Source organism: Triticum aestivum, chromosome 7D, assembly GCF_018294505.1.
Source record: "Triticum aestivum cultivar Chinese Spring chromosome 7D, IWGSC CS RefSeq v2.1, whole genome shotgun sequence".
NCBI lineage: Eukaryota > Viridiplantae > Streptophyta > Magnoliopsida > Poales > Poaceae > Triticum > Triticum aestivum.
This window is the reverse complement of record NC_057814.1, coordinates 7,022,962-7,045,789: the sequence shown is the minus strand read 5'-3', so window position 1 is coordinate 7,045,789 and position 22,828 is coordinate 7,022,962. Positions and strand designations below refer to the sequence as shown.

The window sequence follows — 22,828 nt, the reverse complement described above, 5'->3', positions numbered from 1 at the left end:
GCCGCTGCTCCAATGATGTATCCATCACATCATGAATAGTTTGAAACATGCTAATTACATTAATCATAATTTGGAAATGGTATTAATTATATATAACACAACTACTCTTGGAATCAACATTAATTATGGTTAATATTGAAAATAATATTAATGTTAGACTGATTTTTTTTTTAGAAAAGTTAGACTGGACACTCTTGCAGTCATTACAAGAAGTAGAAGTTTTATTAGAGGGAAGGGAGGAGCACAAGAAAGAGGAAGGAAGAGTGGGCCGGCTACTGATAAATGGGCTGGCTGGATGAAGCCCTAATGGGCCAGCACATATCTCCGGCGGGCAGCGGCCACTCCCGATGACCCGATCCCGAGCGATTGATTCGATTCCCCAATCGAAATCGAATCGCCGGCCCCCTCAAACCCTAGCTAGCTATCTTCTGCCGCCGGCGACGTCGATCGCCGTCGATCATCTCACACCTTCTTCTTCTTCTTCCTCCCTGGTGGCAAGATGCTGGGCGAGACCCAGCTGCCCGTGCCGGTGCAGATCGGTCGGAAGCGGCGCTGGAACAAGGACGCCGCCGCCGCCGCCGCCAGCGACGAAGAAGGTTCCCGTCTCCTTCCCCCACCCCCTTTTCTTCTTCTTTCTAGTTCCCCTTTCTGTTTACCATGGATTTCTCGATTGCTGTACAGCCAGCGATGTTAGCCCCAAGGAGGAGCAAGCCCCTATGGACATCGCAGCTAGCCCAACCCGCGACAAGGAGGAGGAGGAGGAGGAGATGGGTGTTCCGGCCTGCGAGATGGGTGAGCACCCCCCTACGGAGATCGGCAGTTCTTCGATCGCCTCAGATGTGGAGGAGGAGGAAGTGACCGAGGAGCCTGAGATTCCAATGTGGGACAGCGATGACGATGGTGGAGTTATGCGCATGACCAAGGCCGAGCTCCAGGAGCTTCACATTGCCTGCGTCAAAGGCTTCACCGAGTTGGATCCCAGGAAGAATCTTTGGGTCCACACCCGCTTCTGCAGCTTCAATATAGGGGGCTTCGACCTCGATAGAGAGTGTGAGTAGTGCACTCACACCCATTCCATTCCATTCGTTTTGGTATTGATTGATTGATTGATTGAGCATGCAGCGACTGATGAGTGTGGATTACTGGATTTCACTTGAGTTTCTTCCCTTGTTAGGAGACGATAAACTGGCCATAGTTGTTGGCTCTGACTTGTGTCTCTTGCCCTTCATTTGCAGCTAAGTTTGGCCTTGGGCCGCCGCTTTATGACAATCTAACTCCCAAGTTGGAGAGGTGCATGGTGTCGTTTGCTGTCAATGTCATTTCCGTCAAAGTAACCGAATCCGACCGGGGTTATCCAATCAGCGTATATGGCACTGTTGTTGCAAGGGATACGATTGACTACAGATGTGTCTATCTCTTCAGACGTGCAAGGGAAGATCCCCAGATCATCAACTCCAAGGTCCATTCCCTGTTTCCTTAGCTTTGACTTACTCGTATATACTGATCAAATCCAAATATTGTTATCCTCTTCTAATAAATATGCTGTATACTATAAAAGGTGTGTGTGTGTGTGTGTGTGTGTGTGTGTGTGTGTGCTGATTTCACCATATGATATTATATGATTGCTGGTACACTAGTCTGCTATCCTATCAAAACTTTCTTGACCAAATACAAACTAGAATGCAAACAGCTCCATTCTTCAATATAGTTTGCTAAAATTTGCTAGGTTTATGCCCTGTACCCTTCGGCATTTCTTGTATATGTACTTGTTTCCTTTTAAGAACAAGTCCTGCTCTGCCAGCATTATGTGTTGGTGTTTATTCAGAAACGTTTCTTGTCATTCTTGCTTGCAATTACCACTATTCAGAAGCTTAACATCGTATTGGATACACTTATGTTTGCAAAAATGGTTTGTGAGTTACCATTTTGATTGAAAACATTGATGGCTTCATGATGTAGCTATTGCAGCTTACTGTTTATCTCATGATGTAGCAATCTTTCTCAGCTCTCATGATGTAGCTATCTCAGCTTGCTGTTCTTGCATGATGTCCAAGCTATGTTTTGTCAATGTAGTAGTTCCCTAGTATACACCACTCTTTCATCAAATTTGGTGCATTTTCATATATCTATTAGGTTTCTCCATTTAGTTATTTTCGCTTGTTCAAAACTTGTTGCCTTTTAACTTCATGTGAGATTTAGTTGCGTATTTTCTACACTGGTCTGATTAATTGCTTAACTTCATGTGAGCTTGTGTGACTAGTCAGATTTGTTTGGTTAGCATGTCCAACTACACAGCTTGCTCCACTTACTACATAGAGACATATTTGACGTATCTTAAATTATTTTGCAGGATGATATGCTAAAATTGATAGGTCCACGGCGAGGATTAGTTCAGTTAGATAATATTTATTTTGAGTTAAATCTGAGGGTGAAGGGTGATGCTGGCGACGAAGATTTTAGCAAAGGTGTGGTAGTGCTCCATGTTGGTCCCTATGATCCTGAACCAATCACAAGGGTGCTGAGCAGTTGGCTAAGCAGAGTGGAGTTGGTGCTTGCAACTGTTGAAAGTCCAGTGGCAGCTAGCCTTGAAGTCAAAGTTTTGAAAGGAGCAGCACCTTTCAGTGGCAAAATATGTGCTGGGACTAGTGAAAACCCGAGGACTCAGATGATTGTGTATGATAGCAGAGATACGAAGAGCGGCTCCTCTGTTGTGTTAACTCGCAACCTCGTAGCTGTCCCTGACCCGGATGACGACGAAGATGAAATTGGTGCCTATGTTCGCTTCCTTGATGATGGCGATGACGTCGATGATGAGGATGCAGGCACCTTGGTCAAGCTAGCATACCCTGCTGAAGAGCAAGTCTGCTGTCACAGCGCCTGGGAGCTGCAAGTGAAGGTTTCCTGGACTGCCATCCTGTGCAAACCAATGGCAAAACATGTCTTAACAAGAGGGACCAGTATGCCCAAGGATTATACCTGCCCTAGGTATGCGCCTCGGTTCTGATTGGTCGTGCTCTAGAATTTCTGTTCATGCCCGTAGTACATGTAAGAAGAATTGTGCCTGTGCTGTTGTTTTACCCGTGGATGGTAATGGAGGGATGTAATGAACCAACCGTGTCTTGTCTCTCTATTTATGAATAAATTGGCATGCCATGCGCCCTGTTGTTGTGTTGCTTAGTCAACACAATCATACAAAAACATTTTTGTATTAATGAATGAATGATGAATGGATGGTTCCATGATTTATAACACAATCATACAAATAGTGGCTCCTCTGTTGCGAACCTTCCATGATTCTGCGTCTTGGTGGCAAAAATGAATGGATGATTCCATGTTTTTTTTTTCATTCATTCATGGTTTTCCTTCAATCGGAAGAGGAAAAAAAACTTGTTATTTGAGCTAAGGAAATCGAAAAAATCCAGGATTAACACGGATGGGTTCATCTATCTGCTTCAATGCATAGGAACATGTCATAGCATGTAATGGTCTCTCTCTTCACCAGCAACGGCTGGGATACACATATCATGGCATAGCATAGCAACGGCTGGGATACACATATCATAGCATAGCATAGTATTTTACAGCAAATGATTCTCCTCAAACAAACAAGCAGCCACTTCGGTTTGGTTAGGTATAAAGGTAGAGCCCGCCAGCTTCAACAGATGAGACACAAAAGCTCGATTTGAACAAGCCCTCTTCTTTTGGCCGATTATCACTTCTTCCCTGAGCTGGTGCTTGATGAAGAGCGCGGCATCCACTTTTTCTTCTCAGGCTTGATTTCCTTGTTCCTCATGAGAACACGGACCAATTTGACTAACTCATCTAACTCCAGAGTATCCCACTTATCCTTGTTGACAATGGCCACTGACATTTTCTGCCAATACTGGAAGTACTGGCTGTACTCCTCCTCAACAACATCATCCACCTCCTCACCAAGTCGTTTCGTCACACAGGCCCTCCATAGATCAAAGCGGATTGCTTCTGAGATCACCACCATCGGAAGGGCCAATAAACATAAGCTACAAACAAGCAGAATTGCAACATAGGGAAATCGTCCATATAGAATGAAGCTACTCAACCCGAAGGCCCAAAATTAAGAGAGTTATGTCAGGACAGGATGACCAAAATAACAGTATGCTCAAGCACAAAACATATCAACTGCTCCAGTCCAAGCAAGGAAGAATAATAAAAGCACCGTAAATAATCTGCAAAGTAGTAACCTTCAACGTGGAAGCCGACGAAGTACAAGTCAAACCATCTATAGAGCAGTGTGACCACTTTTCCTTGATGCTCGGGTTCCAATTTCACTAAGAAAGTCCCAGTTTTTGGAGTGTACATTCGACCCTCAAATGTCAGTGGTTTACGCAAAAGAGTGGGCTCCTTGTTGATCTCACTTTGGTTTAGCTGTTTGATTGCTGCCTCGATTTTTTCCATCATAACCACATAATCGCCTTGGAGATTTGACAATTGCAATGTAAACATGTGGGATGGCTACAAAAGCAAGAAAATGGGAATTTGAGATGTCTTGAATTTCAAATTGATAATGTACTACTTGAGAAATTAGTGCAAGGATCATCCTATAGGTGCAAAGAAGATACTTTGTACCAATAATCATAATAATAATGTAGTAACAAAGAGAGGTGATTATTACTTATTTCCATACCTGGGGTTCCTCCAAGGCAATGCCTTTACCCTTGGCTTTTGATTTAGACATCTTCAAGATCGAGAGGATGTGAGGTAGGAATAGGATCAATCACTAACAGTGGGCACGAGCATCCCCCTCAAAAGCTGCATTTTGCTTGAGGAGAGAGAGGGAGGGCCGGGGAGAGGGGGCAAATTAGCCAGGGGATGATAGATGACGACCGGAGAGGGGCTAAGATTTGGGGGCGGCGGAGCAGGAGATATTCACCCTAGAGGGCAGCATTGTGTTGGGCCAAGGAAGGAGGGAGGGGAGGAGGAAGAAGACGGCGAGGGGCGGCGGCGGCGGCGGAGCTAGCGTGGCGGGGCGGTCGAGTCCTTGTACGGCGTCGGCCACGCCATGGTCGGTGGCGGATGGAAGCGGTGGAGTAGCGGGGCGATGGCGAGAGGAGGAGGCTGGCCGGCGAGTCAGGCGGCGGTGGCGGAGCTAGCGTGGCGGGGCGGTCGAGGCCTTGTACGGCGTCGGCCACGCCATGGTCGGTGGCGGATGGAAGCGGTGGTGTAGCGGGGCGACGACGAGAGGAGGAGGCTGAGTCGGGGACCGCAGCGGCGGAGAAGGGAGGGAGGGTTTTGGGGGTTCTAGGAGAACATCGAGGAAAGCTTGCAACTTTGCGAGCGTCGGCCGCGGCGTGTTTGATGGAAGGAAGAAGGAAGGAGCAGAGCTGGCCGGACAGAGTGGCAGCCGGCCCACGCGGTAATTGGGCCGATCCACTGATCCCAACAGCCCGGTCAGCAGTCAGCACGCCCTAGTTGTGCCATGTGGACCCCCCCCCCCAAGAAAAAGAAAAATGTTTCTCTCTCCCCTCTTTTCTCTGTCTCTCTCACCTCCAGCGTGCATCGAACCGGCGGCTGTTGGGTAACGTAGTAGAAAACAAAAAAAAACTGTGCTATGATCAATATAATGTTTGCATCAACGATCGTTACCGACTCCAGAGTGCAGCGGAAGTAGACGGGTCGGTGTAGATCGTACTTGAAGTTCCTCATACCGTAGATGAACGATCCCACGAACCGTCCACGAACAATCCCTCGAATGGAAGACCGAAAGCACGACCTCTCTACTTGGTTGCAAGCGTACGATCTTCATGATCCGACAACACTTCACCGTCTAGAGCTAATCGTCCCAGAGAGTTAGAGGGATGAAATTAGAACCACATTGGGCTTCTAATTATGAGGATTAGAGAATCTAGGTCTAGCTCTAATTAGATCTACTAGGATAAACTAGAACTAGAGGAACTAGAGGAGGCTCCAAAACTTGTACTAATTTTGGCCAACCTCTAGTATATATAGGTTGGAGGGGAGAAGGAGGGGAGCAATGAGGAGAGAAGGAATCCTCCCTCCTTGGCCGGACAAGAGGAGGGCGATTCCCCCTCCAATTCGGCCTCCTCTCCCTTCTTTCCATGGAGAGGGACACTAGCGGAAAAAGTGTTAGCCACAACTTTTGTTGGTGGCGCGTCATTTTCAACCAACGCCAGCACTATTATTTTCAAATAGTGGTGGCGTTGGCTTATTTGGTACAACATTAGTAGGGGCATAGTAGTGGCGCGGGAAAACAGGCGAGCGTCAGAAGTATATGAGACCAACAATTTGCGCAACACGTAATATAGTGTTGGCGTGGTATAACATGGAACACCAACACTATTATGTTTAGTTATGGCGTGTCATTGGTTCCACGTCAGCATTGTTATTTTGTCAATGTGAACATTCTTATACTATTAGAACGCCCGTGTGTTGCCACGGGCTCTTAATATTTTTATTGCACCTGTGAATACAACGCATATCAAAATTTGCATGTATAGATTTTATCTGATTGCGCATATAATGTGTATTATATTTTGTTTGCAGAGAAAAGATAGCCTGCAACAATTAAAAAATAATTGAAATCCATTTCACCTACAATGTAACTCGGCGATATATACATAGAGAACAATGATGCAAATAATTATATGTTACGAACTAAGAATACTTGATGTGATTAAGATATTATTACCTTACAACTCAGGTATGTTGTCTTAAGCTTCATTCGCACGGTACTTTAGCAAATATAATAAAAAATGTATTTCTCAACTTATAACCGGCCATCCTGCACAAGCAATATATATTATATGTCAAACATAAAGCTGTGGAGGGATAAAGCACATCAAATGTCATATTTTAATGAAACATATCCAACCTTTTTGTACCATAAAATCAATCTTCTTCCTTGGCCCATTATTTTTGAAGTGCTTTCTGTTGACTTCTCTCTTCTATATGCACAAAAATCAATGGATCCAAAGAACAGAATGATCCAGAGATGTTCATACCTAGAGGCAATAAGCAATTCGTTAGTCCACAACGACGACAAGTGCTAAGGCTCATGCATTTTAAGTCCATAATCCCAACCTACACCACAAGCCCCCTCAAACGTCTGCGGACGCGCCCGGGCGTGTCCGCGGATAGCGACTGGTCACCCCTTAAAAAATGCATTCCACATCTGGATACCTCAAATTAGAAATCTAAAATCCATATTATTACATGCAACGCTGCGATCTTTGACCGGAGCATCGTCCGGTTCCGCTCCCGCCTGCCGGCTTCGCCTAGGCCATGTCCGGCGGCCAACTGTGCTTCCCAGAGTGTTGGTCCGGTCGCCGGCAAGGTAGAGTAGGGCATGGGACACTCACTGGCTCACGGGACTCAAGGCGCCGCCGTCTCCCATGCCCTACTCTTCCTCGTCAGAGCCCGGAACCCGTTGGGTGCCGGTGGACGTCAGATCGATGAAGGATCCATCCGGGGACGAGCCACCGACGACCAGCACGATGCGGGTTGCGGCGCCCAGACTGATGCGCCATACGGGGCGCCGAAGAATGCGACTCCGCCTCGCTGACGTGCATCACCGCGAGGGCTGCGGCTGCCTCCCGCGCGCCGGTGCCTTGCACGGCGGCCATGCCATGCCATGGCCTCGTGAGACGAGGCCCATGGTGCGTCCCGATGCTCGGCGCGCCAACGAAGGGTTTGCGCCCCCGCCAGCGCGTTCGGACGCCAGACGGACCACACGGCCTCCGGCAAGGCATCTACGGCTAGCCTAGGGCCGGATCCATTCGCCATTTGGGCGGACGCAATGGATTCTTGATAGATGGAGTCCGAGCACAGCCGTGCACGGGCATCCTCCCAGGCGCGGTGGAGCACAAGTCGGACGACCATCTCCTCCTCGTGGCCGCGTGGGATGAGCTCGGGTGGACGGATGTGGAGGTGAAGGACGCGAATCCGCTGCCCTCCATGCCGGAGGTGGCCGGAAGGAGCCAGAGACGAGCTTGGGTAGCAGAGGGGAGTGGAGGTGAGGGGAGTGAAGTGGCTAGGGTTTGGTCCGGCGAGCGGATGGGGAGAAATTTACATGGGGTCGGGTGGGCCAGCGTGGGCCGGGTCCGGCGTGGCGGGCATGCCCGGACGCCCCCAAATCCGCCCCATATTTGGGCTGGATATGAGGGGTGCCGGTTAGCCCAGGCGTTTGAGGGCCGTTTGAGGGGGCCGTCTGGGTCAAAAAAATAGTGACCGGACAGTGACCGGGCGGCCCGCCCTGGCCTATGAGACGGGTTTAAGGCGCCCGAAGATGCTCTAACCACCATATATCACTTCAACTTTCTTCATTTAGACGCCCAACTGGGAAGAAGAAAAAATGTTCTCATTCTTGTAACAAAATATCTTCTGCTTCATTCACCGTGTGACTTCTCTTCTAAACTCCACGAGATTTCAATGGTTCTTTGCATCAAATGATGGAGCATTATTGTTTTTGAATTAATATGATTACTAAGGCAGGAGGCAAAACAATAACATACGATATTGAAAGTTTGACCGCATCTATAATCAATTTGGTGCCTTTGAATCAAAATTGGATAAGATAACGATAGAAAAAAATACCACGGCACGGCTCCGCCACCGAATCCAATGTGTGCTCGTCGGGAGTTGGCATCCTAGGCCAGCGACCATCCATGCCCCCCGTCGTCCTTGAGTTCCCTCTCGGAACAAATGTATTGTTCTTGGCCGTGTTGCTGGAACTCAGCCATGGCCCGAAGGAGGTGGATCTGGGAGAAGGGAGGCGTTGTAAACTATGCAAAACAAGAAAAAAGTGTTGAAAAACAATCAATAATAATGATCCATAATTTAACCGTACAATCTACACGATACTCCCTCCTTTCGTATGTACAAGTCGCCTCTCAACAATCTCAGGCACCTAGAAAAAATAAAAATAAATTATTAATGCTTGTTTCAGGGGCCTTACATACATGGAGGAAGTAAATGAAATTCATGTTAGCTAGATTATAAGGTGCCTCTAGTCAAAACAAAGATGTATAAGGGAAGGGGCAGATACATCTTGTAGAGCCATGATCTGCCACAATGCTAACCCACTACTTGTCGACAGAGCATGCGAGTCATCTTTTCCTCTCCTCATCAGATGTGCCATGTTCAAGTTCCAATGTCAGTGCATAGCTTGTGAGATTCATAAAAAATGTCAGTGCATAGTTTGGAATAATTCAGTGAAAGTGAAGCCAAATTAGAGAAGTGTACATGTTACACCATCACCATTAGTTGAATAATATCATCTAAAAATTCAACTGTTCGAAAGGAACATGCGTATATGTCAGGACCGCGCATGCAATATACTCACAAGATGTGATTTGCCACCTACGCCCATGAGTAAGGCTGCCAATCATCCAACACACTTGTGTCGTCAGTGACCCTTCTCATGGTCTTGTGTACCCCAATTACAATAGCATGTAATTGGCCTGTTAGTAGACCTCGCTTATGGAAGCCATGGAAGATAGTATGAAGCCAAACAACAACAGTCGTCACACAGTGAAGTCAATCAGATCAGGCATGCAGGCAAATGACTTCACGAAGACAAACAACAAATAAAGAGAGAGAAGATAGAACCAGTTGCTTGGTGAGGACAGGGATTTGTTGGACCAGTTCCAGTTGCTGTGACAACTGTACGTCTGGTTAGGGAGGCTGAGATTCAACTCAGAAGACCGCGTCTTCACCTTATTCCCCTTGAGCTAAGAACATTTAGTCCTCGCCCAATCACTCTGGTAAGTCTTCAAGGTAGACTTCCGAACCTTCACAGACTTCATTCACCGGCAATCCACAATGACTCTTGGATGCTCAGAACGCGATGCCTAACCGGCTGGAGGATTCACAGTCCTCAAGTGTAACAAGTCTTCAGGTCACGCGGACAGAAAGACTTCAGTGATGCCTAACACTCTTTGGCTCTGGGTGTTTTGGGCTTTGTCCTCGCAAGGATCTTTCTCTCAAAAGCTTCGGAGGTGGGTTGCTCTCAAACGACAAAAGCCGTGCACTAACTCTGAGCAGCCACCAATTTATGGTGTAGGGGGTAGGTGTTAGAAATATGCCCTAGAGGCAATAATAAATTGGTTATTATTATATTTCCTTGTTCATGATAATCGTTTATTATCCATGCTAAAATTATATTGATAGGAAACTCAGATACATGTGTGGATACATAGACAACACCATGTCCCTAGTAAGCCTCTAGTTGACTAGCTCGTTGATCAATAGATGGTTACGGTTTCCTGACCATGGACATTGGATGTCGTTGATAACGGGATCACATCATTAGGAGAATGATGTGATGGACAAGACCCAATCCTAAGCCTAGCACAAGATCGTGTAGTTCGTTTGCTAAGAGCTTTTCTAATGTCAAGTATCATTTCCTTAGACCATGAGATTGTGCAACTCCCGGATACCGTAGGAATGCTTTGGGTGTACCAAACGTCACAACATAACTGGGTGGCTATAAAGGTGCACTACAGGTATCTCCGAAAGTGTCTGTTGGGTTGGCACGAATCGAGACTGGGATTTGTCACTCCGTGTAAACAGAGAGGTATCTCTGGGCCCACTCGGTAGGACATCATCATAATGTGCACAATGTGACCAAGGAGTTGATCACGGGATGATGTATTACGGAACGAGTAAAGAGACTTGCCGGTAACGAGATTGAACAAGGTATCGGGATACCGACGATCGAATCTCGGGCAAGTACTATACCGGTAGACAAAGGGAATTGTATATGGGATTGATTGAATCCTTGACATCGTGGTTCATCCGATGAGATCATCGTGGAACATGTGGGAGCCAACATGGGTATCCAGATCCCGCTGTTGGTTATTGGCTGGAGAACGTCTCGGTCATGTCTGCATGGTTCCCGAACCCGTAGGGTCTACACACTTAAGGTTCGATGACGCTAGGGTTATAGGGAATAGATATACGTGGTTACCAAATGTTGTTCGGAGTCCCGGCTGAGATCCCGGACGTCACGAGGAGTTCCGGAATGGTCCAGAGGTAAAGATTTATATATGGGAAGTCCTGTTTTGGTCACCGGAAAAGTTTTGGGTGCTATCGGTAACGTACCGGGACCACCAGGTGGGGCCACCAGCCCCAGAGGGCTGCGTGGGCCAAGTGTGGGAGGGGACCAGCCCCAGGTGAGCTGGTGCGCCCCCCACCAGGGCCCAAGGCGAAGAGAGAAGGGAAAAGGGGAAACCCTAGGCTCAGATGGGCCTTAGGCCCACCTAGTGGTGCGCCCCCCTCTCTCCCCCCTTGGCCGCCCCTCCAAGTCCCATCTAGGGCTGGCCGCCACCCCTAGAGGTGGAAACCTAGGTGGGGGCGCAGCCCCTCCCTTTCCCCTATATATAGTGGGGGTTTGGGGCTGCCATAGACACGAGAACATCTCACTCATGGTGCAGCCCTACCCCTCTCCCTCCTCGTCTCTTGCGGTGCTTGGCGAAGCCCTGCTGGAGTGCCACGCTCCTCCACCACCACCACGCCGTTGTGCTGCTGCTGGACGGAGTCTTCCCCAACCTCTCCCTCTCTCCTTGCTGGATCAAGGCGTGGGAGACGTCACCGGGCTGCACGTGTGTTGAACGCGGAGGCGCCGTGGTTCGGCGCTTAGATCGGAATCAACCGCGATCTGAATCGCTACGAGTACGAATCCTTCATCCGCGTTCTTGCAACGCTTCCGCATAGCGATCTACAATGGTATGTAGATGCACTCCCCTTCCCCTCGGTGCTAGATTACTCCATAGATTGATCTTGGTGTTGCGTAGAAAATTTTGAATTTCTGCTACGTTCCCCAACAGTGGCATCATGAGCTAGGTCTATGCGTAGTTTCTATGCACGAGTAGAACACAAAGTAGTTGTGGGCGTCGATTTTGTTAATTTACTTGCCGTTACTAGTCTTATCTTGATTCGGCGGCATCGTGGGATGAAGCGGCCCGGACCGACCTTACACGTACACTTACGTGAGACAGGTTCCACCGACTGACATGCACTAGTTGCATAAGGTGGCTAGCGGGTGTCTGTCTCTCCCACTTTAGTCGGATCGGATTCGATGAAAAGGGTCCTTATGAAGGGTAAATAGAAATTGGCATATCACGTTGTGGCTTTTGCGTAGGTAAGAAACGTTCTTGCTAGAATCCCATAGCAGCCACGTAAAACATGCAACAACAATTAGAGGACGTCTAACTTGTTTTTGCAGGGTATGCTATGTGATGTGATATGGCCAAAAGGATGTGATGAATGATATATGTGATGTATGAGATTGATCATGTTCTTCTAATAGGAATCACGACTTGCATGTCGATGAGTATGACAACCGGCAGGAGCCATAGGAGTTGTCTTAATTTATTGTATGACCTGCGTGTCAATGAAAACGCCATGTAATTACTTTACTTTATTGCTAACCGTTAGCCATAGTAGTAGAAGTAATAGTTGGCGAGACAACTTCATGAAGACACGATGATGGAGATCATGGTGTCATGCCGGTGATGAAGGTGATCATGCCATGCCTCGAAGATGGAGATCAAAGGCGCAAGATGATATTGGCCATATCACGTCACTTTATGATTTGCATGTGATGTTTGTCATGTTTACATCTTATGTGCTTGGAACGACGGTAGCATAAATAAGATGATCCCTCACTAAAATTTCAAGAGACGTGTTCCCCCCAACTGTGCACCGTTGCGAAGGTTCGTTGCTTCGAAGCACCACGTGATGATCGGGTGTGTTAGATTCTAACGTTCGAATACAACGGGTGTTGACGAGCCTAGCATGTACAGACATGGCCTCGGAACACATGCGAAACACTTAGGTTGACTTGACGAGCGTAGCATGTACAGACATGGCCTCGGAACACAAGAGATCGAAAGGTCGAACATGAGTCGTATAGTAGATGCGATCAACATGGAGATGTTCACCGATGATGACTAGTCCGTACCACGTGATGATCGGACACGGCCTAGTTTGACTCGGATCATGTATCACTTAGATGACTAGAGGGATGTCTATCTGAGTGGGAGTTCATTAAATAATCAGATGAACTTAATTATCATGAACATAGTCAAAAGGTCTTTGCAAATTATGTCATAGCTTACGCTCTAGTTCTACTGTTTAAGATACGTTCCTAGAGAAAATTTAGTTGAAAATTGATAGTAGCAATTATGCGGACTGGGTCCGTGAACTGAGGATTGTCCTCATTGCTGCACAGAAGGCTTATGTCCTTAATGCACCGCTCGGTGTGCTGAACCTCGAGCGTCGTCTGTAGATGTTACGAAACATCTGACATACACGTTTTGATGACTACGTGATAGTTCAGTGTGTGATGCTAACGGTTTAAAATTGTGGCGACAAGACGGTTTTGAAACGTCGCAGAACATATGAGATGTTCTAAAGACTGAAATTGGGATTTCAGACTAATGCCCACGTCAAGAGGTATGAGACCTCTGACAAGTTTCTTAAGCCTGCAAACTAAGGGAGAAAAGCTCAATCGTTGAGCATGTGCTCAGATTGTCTGAGTACTACAATCACTTGAATCGAGTGGGAGTTAATCTTCCAGATGAGATAGTGATGGTTCTCCATAGTCACTGCCACCAAGCTATTAGAGCTTTGTGATGAACTATAACATATCAGGGATAGATATGATGATCCTTGAGCTATTCGCAATGTTTGACACCACGAAAGTAGAAATCAAATAGGAGCATCAATTGTTGATGGTTAGTAAAACCACTAGTTTCAAGAAGGGCAAGGGAAAAAAGGGATACTTCATGAAACAGCAAATCATTTGCTGCTCTAGTGAAGAATCCCAAGGTTGAACCCAAAGCCGAGACTAAGTGCTTCTGTAATGAGGGGAACGGTCACTGAAGCAGAACTACCCTAGATACTTGGTAGATGAGAAGGCAGGCAAGGTCGACAGAAGTATATTGGATAGACATTATATGAATGTGTACTTTTCCAGTACTCCTAGCAGCACCAGGGTATTAGATACCGGTTCGGTTGCTAAGTGTTAGTAACTCGAAATAAGAGCTGCGGAATAAACGGAGACTAGCTAAAGGTGAGATGACGATATGTGTTGGAAGTGTTTCCAAGGTTGATATGATCAAGCATCGCATGCTCCCTCTACCATCGAGATTGGTGTTAAACCTAAATAATTGTTATTTGGTGTTTGCGTTGAGCATAAACATGATTGGATTATGTTTATCGCAATACGTTTATTCATTTAAGGAGAATAATGGTTACTCTGTCTATTTGAATAATACCTTCAATGGTCTTGCACCTAAAATGAATAGTTTATTGAAACTCGATCGTAGTGATACACACGTTCATGCCAGAAGATATAAGATAGTAATGATAGTACCACATACTTATGGCACTGCAACTTGAGTCATATTGGTATAAAACGCATGAAGAAACTCCATGCAGATGGATCGTTTGGACTCACTTGATTTTGAATCACTTGAGGCATGCAAATCATACCACATGGGCAAGATGACTGAAGGGCCTTGTTTTCAGTGAGATGGAACAAGAGAGCAACTTGTTGGAAGTAATACATTTTGATGTGTGCAGTCCAATGAGTGCTGAGGCATGCAGTGGATATCGTTATGTTCTTACTTCACAGATGATTTGAGTAGATGCTGAGTGTATTTACTTGATGAAACACAAGTCTGAATTATTGAAAGGTTCAAGTAATTTCAGAGTGAAGATCGTCATGACAAGAGGATAAAATGTCTGTGATATGATCATAGAGATGAGTATCTGAGTTACGAGTTTGGCACACAATTAAGAAATTGTGGAAATTGTTTCACGACTAATACCGCTTGGAGCACCATAGTGTGATGGTGTGTCCGAACATCATAACTGCACCCTATTGGATATGGTGCATACCATGATGTCTCTTATCGAATTACAACTATCGTTTATGGGTTAGGCATTACAGACAACCGCATTCACTTTAAATAGGGCACCACGCAATTCCGTTGAGACGACACCGTATGAACTATGGTTTAGAAACCTAAGCTGTCGTTTCTTAAAAGTTTGGGGCTGCGACGCTTATGTGAAAAAGGTTTCAGGCTGATAAGCACGAACCCAAAGCAGATAAATGCATCTTCATAGAATACCCAAAATAGTTGGGTATACCTCCTATTTCAGATCTGGAAGCAAAATGATTGTTTCTAGAAACGGGTCCTTTCTCGAGGAAAAGTTTCTCTCGAAAGAATTAAGTGGGAGGATGGTAGAGACTTGATGAGGTTATTGAACCGTCACTTCAACTAGTGTGTAGCAGGGCACAGGAAGTTGTTCCTGTGGCACCTACACCAATTGAAGTGGAAGCTTATGATAGTGATCATGAAACTTCGGATCAAGTCACTACCAAACCTCGTAGGTCGATAAGGATGCGTACTACTTCAGAGTGGTACGTAATCCTGTCTTGGAAGTCATGTTGCTAGACAACAATGAACCTAGGAGCTATGGAGAAGCGATGGTGGGCCCGGATTCCGACGAATGGCTCGAGGCCATGAAATCCGAGAGAGGATCCATGTATAAAAGCAAAGTATAGACTTTGGAAGAACTACTTGATGGTCGTAAGGCTGTTGGGTGCAGATGGATTTTAAAAGGAAGACAGACAATAATGGTAAGTGTCACCATTAAGAAAGCTCGACTTGTCGTTAAGATGTTTTTCGACAAGTTCAAGGAGTTGACTACGATGAAATTTTTCTCACTCGTAGCGATGCTAAGAGTCTGTTGGAATTGTATTAGCAGTTACTGCATTATTTATGAAATCTTGCAGATAGGATGTCAAAACACTGTTTCCTCGACGATTTTCTAGAGGAAAGGTTGTATGTGATACAACCAGAAGGTTTTGTCAATCCTGAAAGATGCTAACAAGTATGCAATGCTCCAGCAATCCTTCTAAGGACTGGAGTAAGCACCTCGGAGTTGGAATGTACGCTTTGATGAGATGATCAAAGATTTTGGGTTTATACAAAGTTTATGAGAAACTTGTATTTCCAAAGAAGTGAGTGGGAGCACTATAGAATTTCTGATGAGTATATGTTGTTGACATATTGTTGTTCAGAGATGATGTAGAATTTCTGGAAAGCATACAGGGTTATTTGAAAAGTGTTTTTCAATGGAAAACCTGGATTAAGCTACTTGAACATTGAGCATCAAGATCTATAAGGATAGATCAAAAACGCTTAATAGTACTTTCAAATGAATACACACCGTGACAAGTTTTTGAAGGAGTTCAAAATAGATCAGCAAAGAAGGAGTTCTTGGCTGTGTTACAAGGTGTGAGTATTGAGTAAGACTCAAGACCTGACCACAGCAGAAGAGAGAGAAAGGACGAAGGTCGTCCCCTATGCTTTAGACGTAGGCTCTACAGTATGCTATGCTGTGTACCGCACATGAAGTGTGCCTTGCCATGAGTTAGTCAAGGGGTACAATAGTGATCCGGGAATGGATCACATGACAGCGGTCAAACTTATCCTTAGTATCTAGTGGACTAAGGAATTTTCTCGATTATGGAGGTGAAAAGGAGTTCGTCGTAAAGGGTTACGTCGATGCAAACTTTGACACTAATCCGGATGACTCTGAGTAGTAAACCGGATTCGTATAGTAGAGCAGTTATTTGGAATAGCTCCAAGTAGCGCGTGGTAGCTGCATCTATAAGATGACATAGATATTCGTAAAACACACACGGATCTGAAAGGTTGAGACCCGTTGACTAATAACCTCTCTCACAAGCGATATATGAACAAATCCCATGGGTGTTGGATTCATTACATTCACATGGTGATGTGAACTAGATTATTGACTCTAGTAAACTCTTGGGTATTAATCACATGGCGATGTGAAATAGATTATTGACTCTAGTGCAAGTGGGAGACTGTTAGAAATATGCCCTAGAGGCAATAATAAATTGGTTATTATTATATTTCCTTGTTCATGATAATCGTTTATTATCCATGCTAAAATTGTATTGATAGGAAACTCAGATACATGTGTGGATACATAGACAACACCATGTCCCTAGTAAGCCTCTAGTTGACTAGCTCGTTGATCAATAGATGGTTACGGTTTCCTGACCATGGACATTGGATGTCGTTGATAACGGGATCACATCATTAGGAGAATGATGTGATGAACAAGACCCAATCCTAAGCCTAGCACAAGATCATGTAGTTCGTTTGCTAAGAGCTTTTCTAATGTCAAGTATCATTTCCTTAGACCATGAGATTGTGCAACTCCCGGATACCGTAGGAATGCTTTGGGTGTACCAAACGTCACAACGTAACTGGGTGGCTATAAAGGTGCACTACAGGTATCTCCGAAAGTGTCTGTTGGGTTGGCACGAATCGAGACTGGGATTTGTCACTCCGTGTAAACGGAGAGGTATCTCTGGGCCCACTCGGTAGGACATCATCATAATGTGCACAATGTGACCAAGGAGTTGATCACGGGATGATGTGTTACGGAATGAGTATAGAGACTTGGCGGTAACGAGATTGAACAAGGTATCGGGATACCGACGATCGAATCTCGGGCAAGTACTATACCGGTAGACAAAGGGAATTGTATACGGGATTGATTGAATCCTTGACATCATGGTTCATCCGATGAGATCATCGTGGAACATGTGGGAGCCAACATGGGTATCCAGATCCCGCTGTTGGTTATTGGCTGGAGAACATCTCGATCATGTCTGCATGGTTCCCGAACCCGTAGGGTCTACACACTTAAGGTTCGATGATGCTAGGGTTATAGGGAATAGATATACGTGGTTAACGAATGTTGTTCGGAGTCCCGGATGAGATCCTGGACGTCACGAGGAGTTCCGAAATGGTCCGGAGGTAAAGATTTATATATGGGAAGTCCTGTTTTGGTCACCGGAAAAGTTTCGGGTGCTATCGGTAACGTACCGGGACCACTGGGAGGGTCCCGGGGGTCCACCAGGTGGGGCCACCGGCCCCAGAGGGCTGCGTGGGCCAAGTGTGGGAGGGGACCAGCCCCAGGTGAGCTGGTGCGCCCCCCCACCAGGGCCCAAGGTGAAGAGAGAAGGGAAAAGGGGAAACCCTAGGCTCAGATGGGCCTTAGGCCCACCTAGTGGTGCGCCCCCCTCTCTCCCCCCTTGGCCGCCCCTCCAAGTCCCATCTAGTGCTGGCTGCCACCCCTAGAGGTGGAAACCTAGATGGGGGCACAGCCCCTCCCTTTCCCCTATATATAGTCGGGGTTTGGGGCTGCCATAGACACGAGAACATCTCCCTCATGGTGCAGCCCTACCCCTCTCCCTCCTCGTCTCTTGCGGTGCTTGGCGAAGCCCTGCTGGAGTGCCACGCTCCTCCACCACCACCACGCCGTTGTGCTGCTGTTGGACGGAGTCTTCCCCAACCTCTCCGTCTCTCCTTGCTGGATCAAGGCGTGGGAGACGTCACCGGGCTGCACGTGTGTTGAACGCGGAGGCGCCGTGGTTCGGCGCTTAGATCGGAATCAACCGTGATCTGAATCGCTACGAGTACGAATCCTTCATCCGCGTTCTTGCAACGCTTCCGCATAGCGATCTAGAATGGTATGTAGATGCACTCCCCTTCCCCTCGGTGCTAGATTACTCCATAGATTGATCTTGGTGTTGCGTAGAAAATTTTGAATTTCTGCTACGTTCCCCAACAGTAGGCTATTTATAGCCAGGAGGCAACCCGACCGGATTTGTCCGAAATGACCCTGGGTCACTAAGGAACTGACACGTGTTCCAACGGTCTGATTTCAAACACACGCGGCAGCTTGACTTGGGCTACAAGTAAAGCTGACTCATCCAGCTCTGGATAAGATTTGCTCTCATTGTCTTTGCTCGAAGACATAGGATTTGGTTGAGCATCACTTCAGTCACTTTGACTTTGTTCACTTGGACCCCACTTAACAGTACGGTGGTTCACATGGCTCAACAAAGAAGAAAAGGAAACTACGAAACAACTATGTCTTTGCACTCCATAGTCTTCACGAGAATGTCTTCTCGAGTCATAATCTTCGCTATGAATATCTTCACATACCACCATTGTCTTCAATGTTTTCACACATTTTTAGGGGTCATTCTGGTAGGTAAACCAAATCAATGAGGGACTACTACCTGTGTTATCCTGCAATTCTGATAAACACATTAGTCCCTCAACCAGGTTTGTCGTCAATACTCCAAAACCAACTAGGGGTGGCACTAGATGCACTTACAATCTCCCCCTTTTTGGTGATTGATGACAAACTGGTTGAAGTTTTCAACGGGGATAAAAGTATGTGAAATTGTAGGGGTTAAGGTATTGTCTTCATAAGTAGCAAAAGGCTCCCCCTGAAGATGTGCATATAAGTATCTTGGTTTTGAATGCAAATGCACATGGCAGGTTGTACTTATGGAGATCCTCTTCAACTTAAGAAGACAATGCATCATGCATGAAAAGATATAACAAAGATAATGACATGCATAATGAAAAATGGACGTCTGCAGAATGACTTCGTGCGGAATTTATCGTCGCATCACATAGTTGACAGAAAAAGAAGTAGACGACCATCAATTGAAAGTGTTACAACTCAAAGAACCAAATGTATCAAGAGCGAGAGTTGTAAACACTTGGCACAAAGTATAGCAACCACCCATAAGGACCCGTTTGAAGACTATCAACTCATATGCTTCTCCCCCTTTTGTCAGGAAGGACCAAAAAGGTTTGAAGACATAGAGTTTCTACTCGTTCCCATGAGGAGTAGGTGAAGGTGCAGGGTCGACGTTGGAGTCCGGTGGTGCAGTGTCGATACGTGGCGAAGTTGTAGTTGGTGAAGTAGCATCATCTTCGTCATCTACCACCCTTGCATCAATAGTCGCAGCCGAAGATGAATACTCAGAGTCTTCAATGGATGGCGTGCGACGTAGGTTTGCATTCTGTGGAGGCCTGGTGTCAAACTTGAAATGTTCAGTGAACCCATCTGCACTCAGATCATCTTCAGAACATAGCAGAGTGAGGCTCTTCCAGGACCGCCGACAGGCTTCATGAGCAACAAAGGCATTCTTGGTGGATAGATTTCGAATACGATTGACATCACTCAAGAGACTTTGCATCTAACGTTTCATCCAGTCATGGTGCTTATCCTGTTTTTGATGCAAGGCCACTAGAAGCCCTCGGTCATTGAGCACACGAGATCGCTTCTGAGGCCTTTGAGCAATGGTGCTTTCAGTGGCTTTAGTAGAAGCACGAAGAGGTGCACGAGTATTTCCAGCTAGAGGATAAACATGAGTTGCAGCAAGAACTCCTTCAATAGGTTGCGAAAAACTTTGCCGATCGATATTATGAAGATAAATTGGATCATTGGCAGGCTCAGGGTAGATGGCTTCGACAGACATATCAACCTCAGGCAAGAAGATAATATGGTTGCGCGCAGAGGGTTGATAGTTGACAGAAGAGTGAAGCTTGATTAAGCGCATCACCCATGGAGCATAGAACTTCAAGCCAAAAAGATCAATGCTAGATGCAGCCAGTTGCCTGATGAAGAAATCTTGAGCACTGAAGCTAATGCCGTTGAGAATATAAAACACCAATGTCTTCATTGTGCCTTCAAGCTTTGCTGCAGAAGAATGTCCTTTGACGGGCCATAGAGTTCGCCTTATGATGTGATAAATGGTGCGAGGCAGATACTCAAGGTCATCGACAAAGAATTCCTTTGGATATTCAGCATCGTGTGGCAGTGGCTTCATCATGCTGAGCATTTGACTCATGTTGGGCCCAGGCTTCTAAAATATGCTTTCCAATGCATTCATGTGCAGTTGACAACCGGGTTCATATAGTTCACCTGGAGTGGGCAGGGAAGTAAGCTCGATGATGTCCCGAGCTTTGGCTTCATGGTGCACATCAACTGTCATCCACTCAAGGACCCAAGTCTTCGGATCCCTGTTGTAACCACGAATGTGCAGGGTGGCATAGAATTGTAGCAGAAGCTCCTCATTCCAATGCTCTTTGTCAGTTACAAAACTCCGGAGCCCAGCATCTCTGAAGCAGTCTAGAGCTTCTTCCAAGTAGGGCAGACCAGCAATGGCTTCACAGTCCAGATGCATGTGAGGAAAGATTCGCCCTTGCTTGTATAAGATACACGAGTAATAACTGCGTTGTTGATAGCTCCAGAAGCGACCAGATGAGATCTTTGGCTTCAAGTAAGGGTTCTTGGCACTGTCAAAGAAAGTGTTGTGTGCCCTGAAGCTGTTTGCATTGAATATTCCTGGCGATGTTGCAGCACCTGGAAGTCTTGGCAGTCTTGGCTTTGGCTTCTGGACCTGAGGCCTGTGCTCCACATGATAGTAATATTGTGGTCCTGGAGCAGGAGGAGGAACCAGAACAGGCCATTTCACAGTGACAGGATTGCCGTGATCAAATGCGTGCATAATGGTGTGTGGTCTTGGTGGAGGTACAACAGCTTCGGTATCAAGATTGGCTTCAGGTTGCACCATAGTTTTGGGTGCAGCAGCAGCTTCAGGTGTAGCATTGGCTTCAGGCGTCTCACTGGCTTCAGGTGCCACATTAGCATCAGGCGCCACAATGTCTTCAGCCATGACAATGTCATTAGCTTCAGTAGTGTTGTTTGTGGCCGCCTCAATGTTTTCAACCTCCGCTTCAGGAGCAGGAGGGTCGGGCATAGACACGTTCTCCTCGAGAACAACTTCTTGGTTGGTAGGGGGTGTGGCAACTCGCTCTTCTTCTCTTGTTACTTGTTCTTCATTGGCTGATGCAGCCAGAATGTCTTCAACAGCTTTGGCTTCAGACTCAGGGACATTCGCAGTTGGAGTGGCTTCAGGAAACACTTGTCGTGCTACTGAGCTTTGTTGCACTTCTCCTTCTGGAACGCTCGGCAGAGTGACTTGTGACTTTGGGCCTTTGCGAAGCCTACGAAATGCGGGCGACGCTTTTGGAGAAGGAGTTGGCTGGGCCACATAGTCGTCATCGTTAAGCACCGGAGTGTTGACTTGAGTTGGGGGAGTAGAGGGTGATTCTTGTTGAGGGCGATCCGCCCATGATGCATCCTGAGCAATTGGCGTCAAGGGACGACCAATGCTGATGTGTTCGCTGTTCGTGAGAACAGGTGATGATACCGGTTGGTGCTCAATCTGAGGAAGGACTTCATCATCAACGACATTGTCTTGAAGACAAATGTCTTCAGTTGTGATGGGGTCGACAGCTGGAGTTTCTTCAGCACAGGATCCTCTGTGGAAGCAGGCTCGTGAACTACTAGCTGATGCTCTTGGTTTTCGGATGCAGGACGAGCAACCGAGATGGGCTCGACATCAAGGGGCTCTGAGGGAGCAGCCCTGATCTTTCTTCGAAGACTTTGTCTTCCTCTTCTTGGACTGTGGAGCATCGTCAGTAGCATTTTTGTTTTTGCGCTTTCGGGCTTCGGCTCCAGCTGCCCTTGTCTTCTTCAGTTCAGAAGCAGCTGTGGGGACCTTAGGCTTCAGGCCTGTCATGCTGGCAGGGAAGACAATGCGAGGTGCTTCCTTCCCTGATGCTTCAGCTTGGGCCACAGCAGGCTTCTTCTTCTGTTTGGCAGCCATCTTGGGATCGATGCCTGGACGCCCAAGTGCCTTGCACTTTTCAGCTTCATTATGAACTTGAACACATCTACTGGCGGAGAGCTTCATCCGCTCTCGTGAACCTTTAGCTTCCTCACGTTTCTTGTGAAACAGCTCTTTGAGCTCATGCAGCATTTTCTTGAAGCTTTGAACATCAGTCACACTGAGCTTGGCCATGTGCTTCTTGAATTGAGCCTTTTCATAATCAATTTTATTCTT

General features: G+C 46.5%; 1 protein-coding gene across 1 annotated transcript; it reads left to right on the top strand.

Moving 5' to 3' along the window:
* The first annotated feature begins 338 nt into the window (after positions 1-338).
* On the top strand, positions 339-3,198 carry LOC123167181 (uncharacterized). Its single transcript, XM_044585014.1, has 4 exons — positions 339-596; positions 682-1,050; positions 1,236-1,459; positions 2,351-3,198. Exons 1-4 carry the CDS (start codon positions 500-502, stop codon positions 3,002-3,004), a joined length of 1,344 nt encoding a protein of 447 aa, XP_044440949.1. The 5' UTR covers positions 339-499; the 3' UTR covers positions 3,005-3,198.
* Positions 3,199-22,828: the final 19,630 nt, after the last annotated feature.

Coding starts and splice junctions, on each gene's coding strand:
- LOC123167181 (XM_044585014.1), top strand. CDS start 500: ATGCTGGGCGAGACCCAGCTGCCCGTGCCGGTGCAGATCGGTCGGAAG. Junction 597..681: donor CGCCGCCAGCGACGAAGAAG/GTTCCCGTCTCC, acceptor ATTGCTGTACAG/CCAGCGATGTTAGCCCCAAG. Junction 1,051..1,235: donor CTTCGACCTCGATAGAGAGT/GTGAGTAGTGCA, acceptor CTTCATTTGCAG/CTAAGTTTGGCCTTGGGCCG.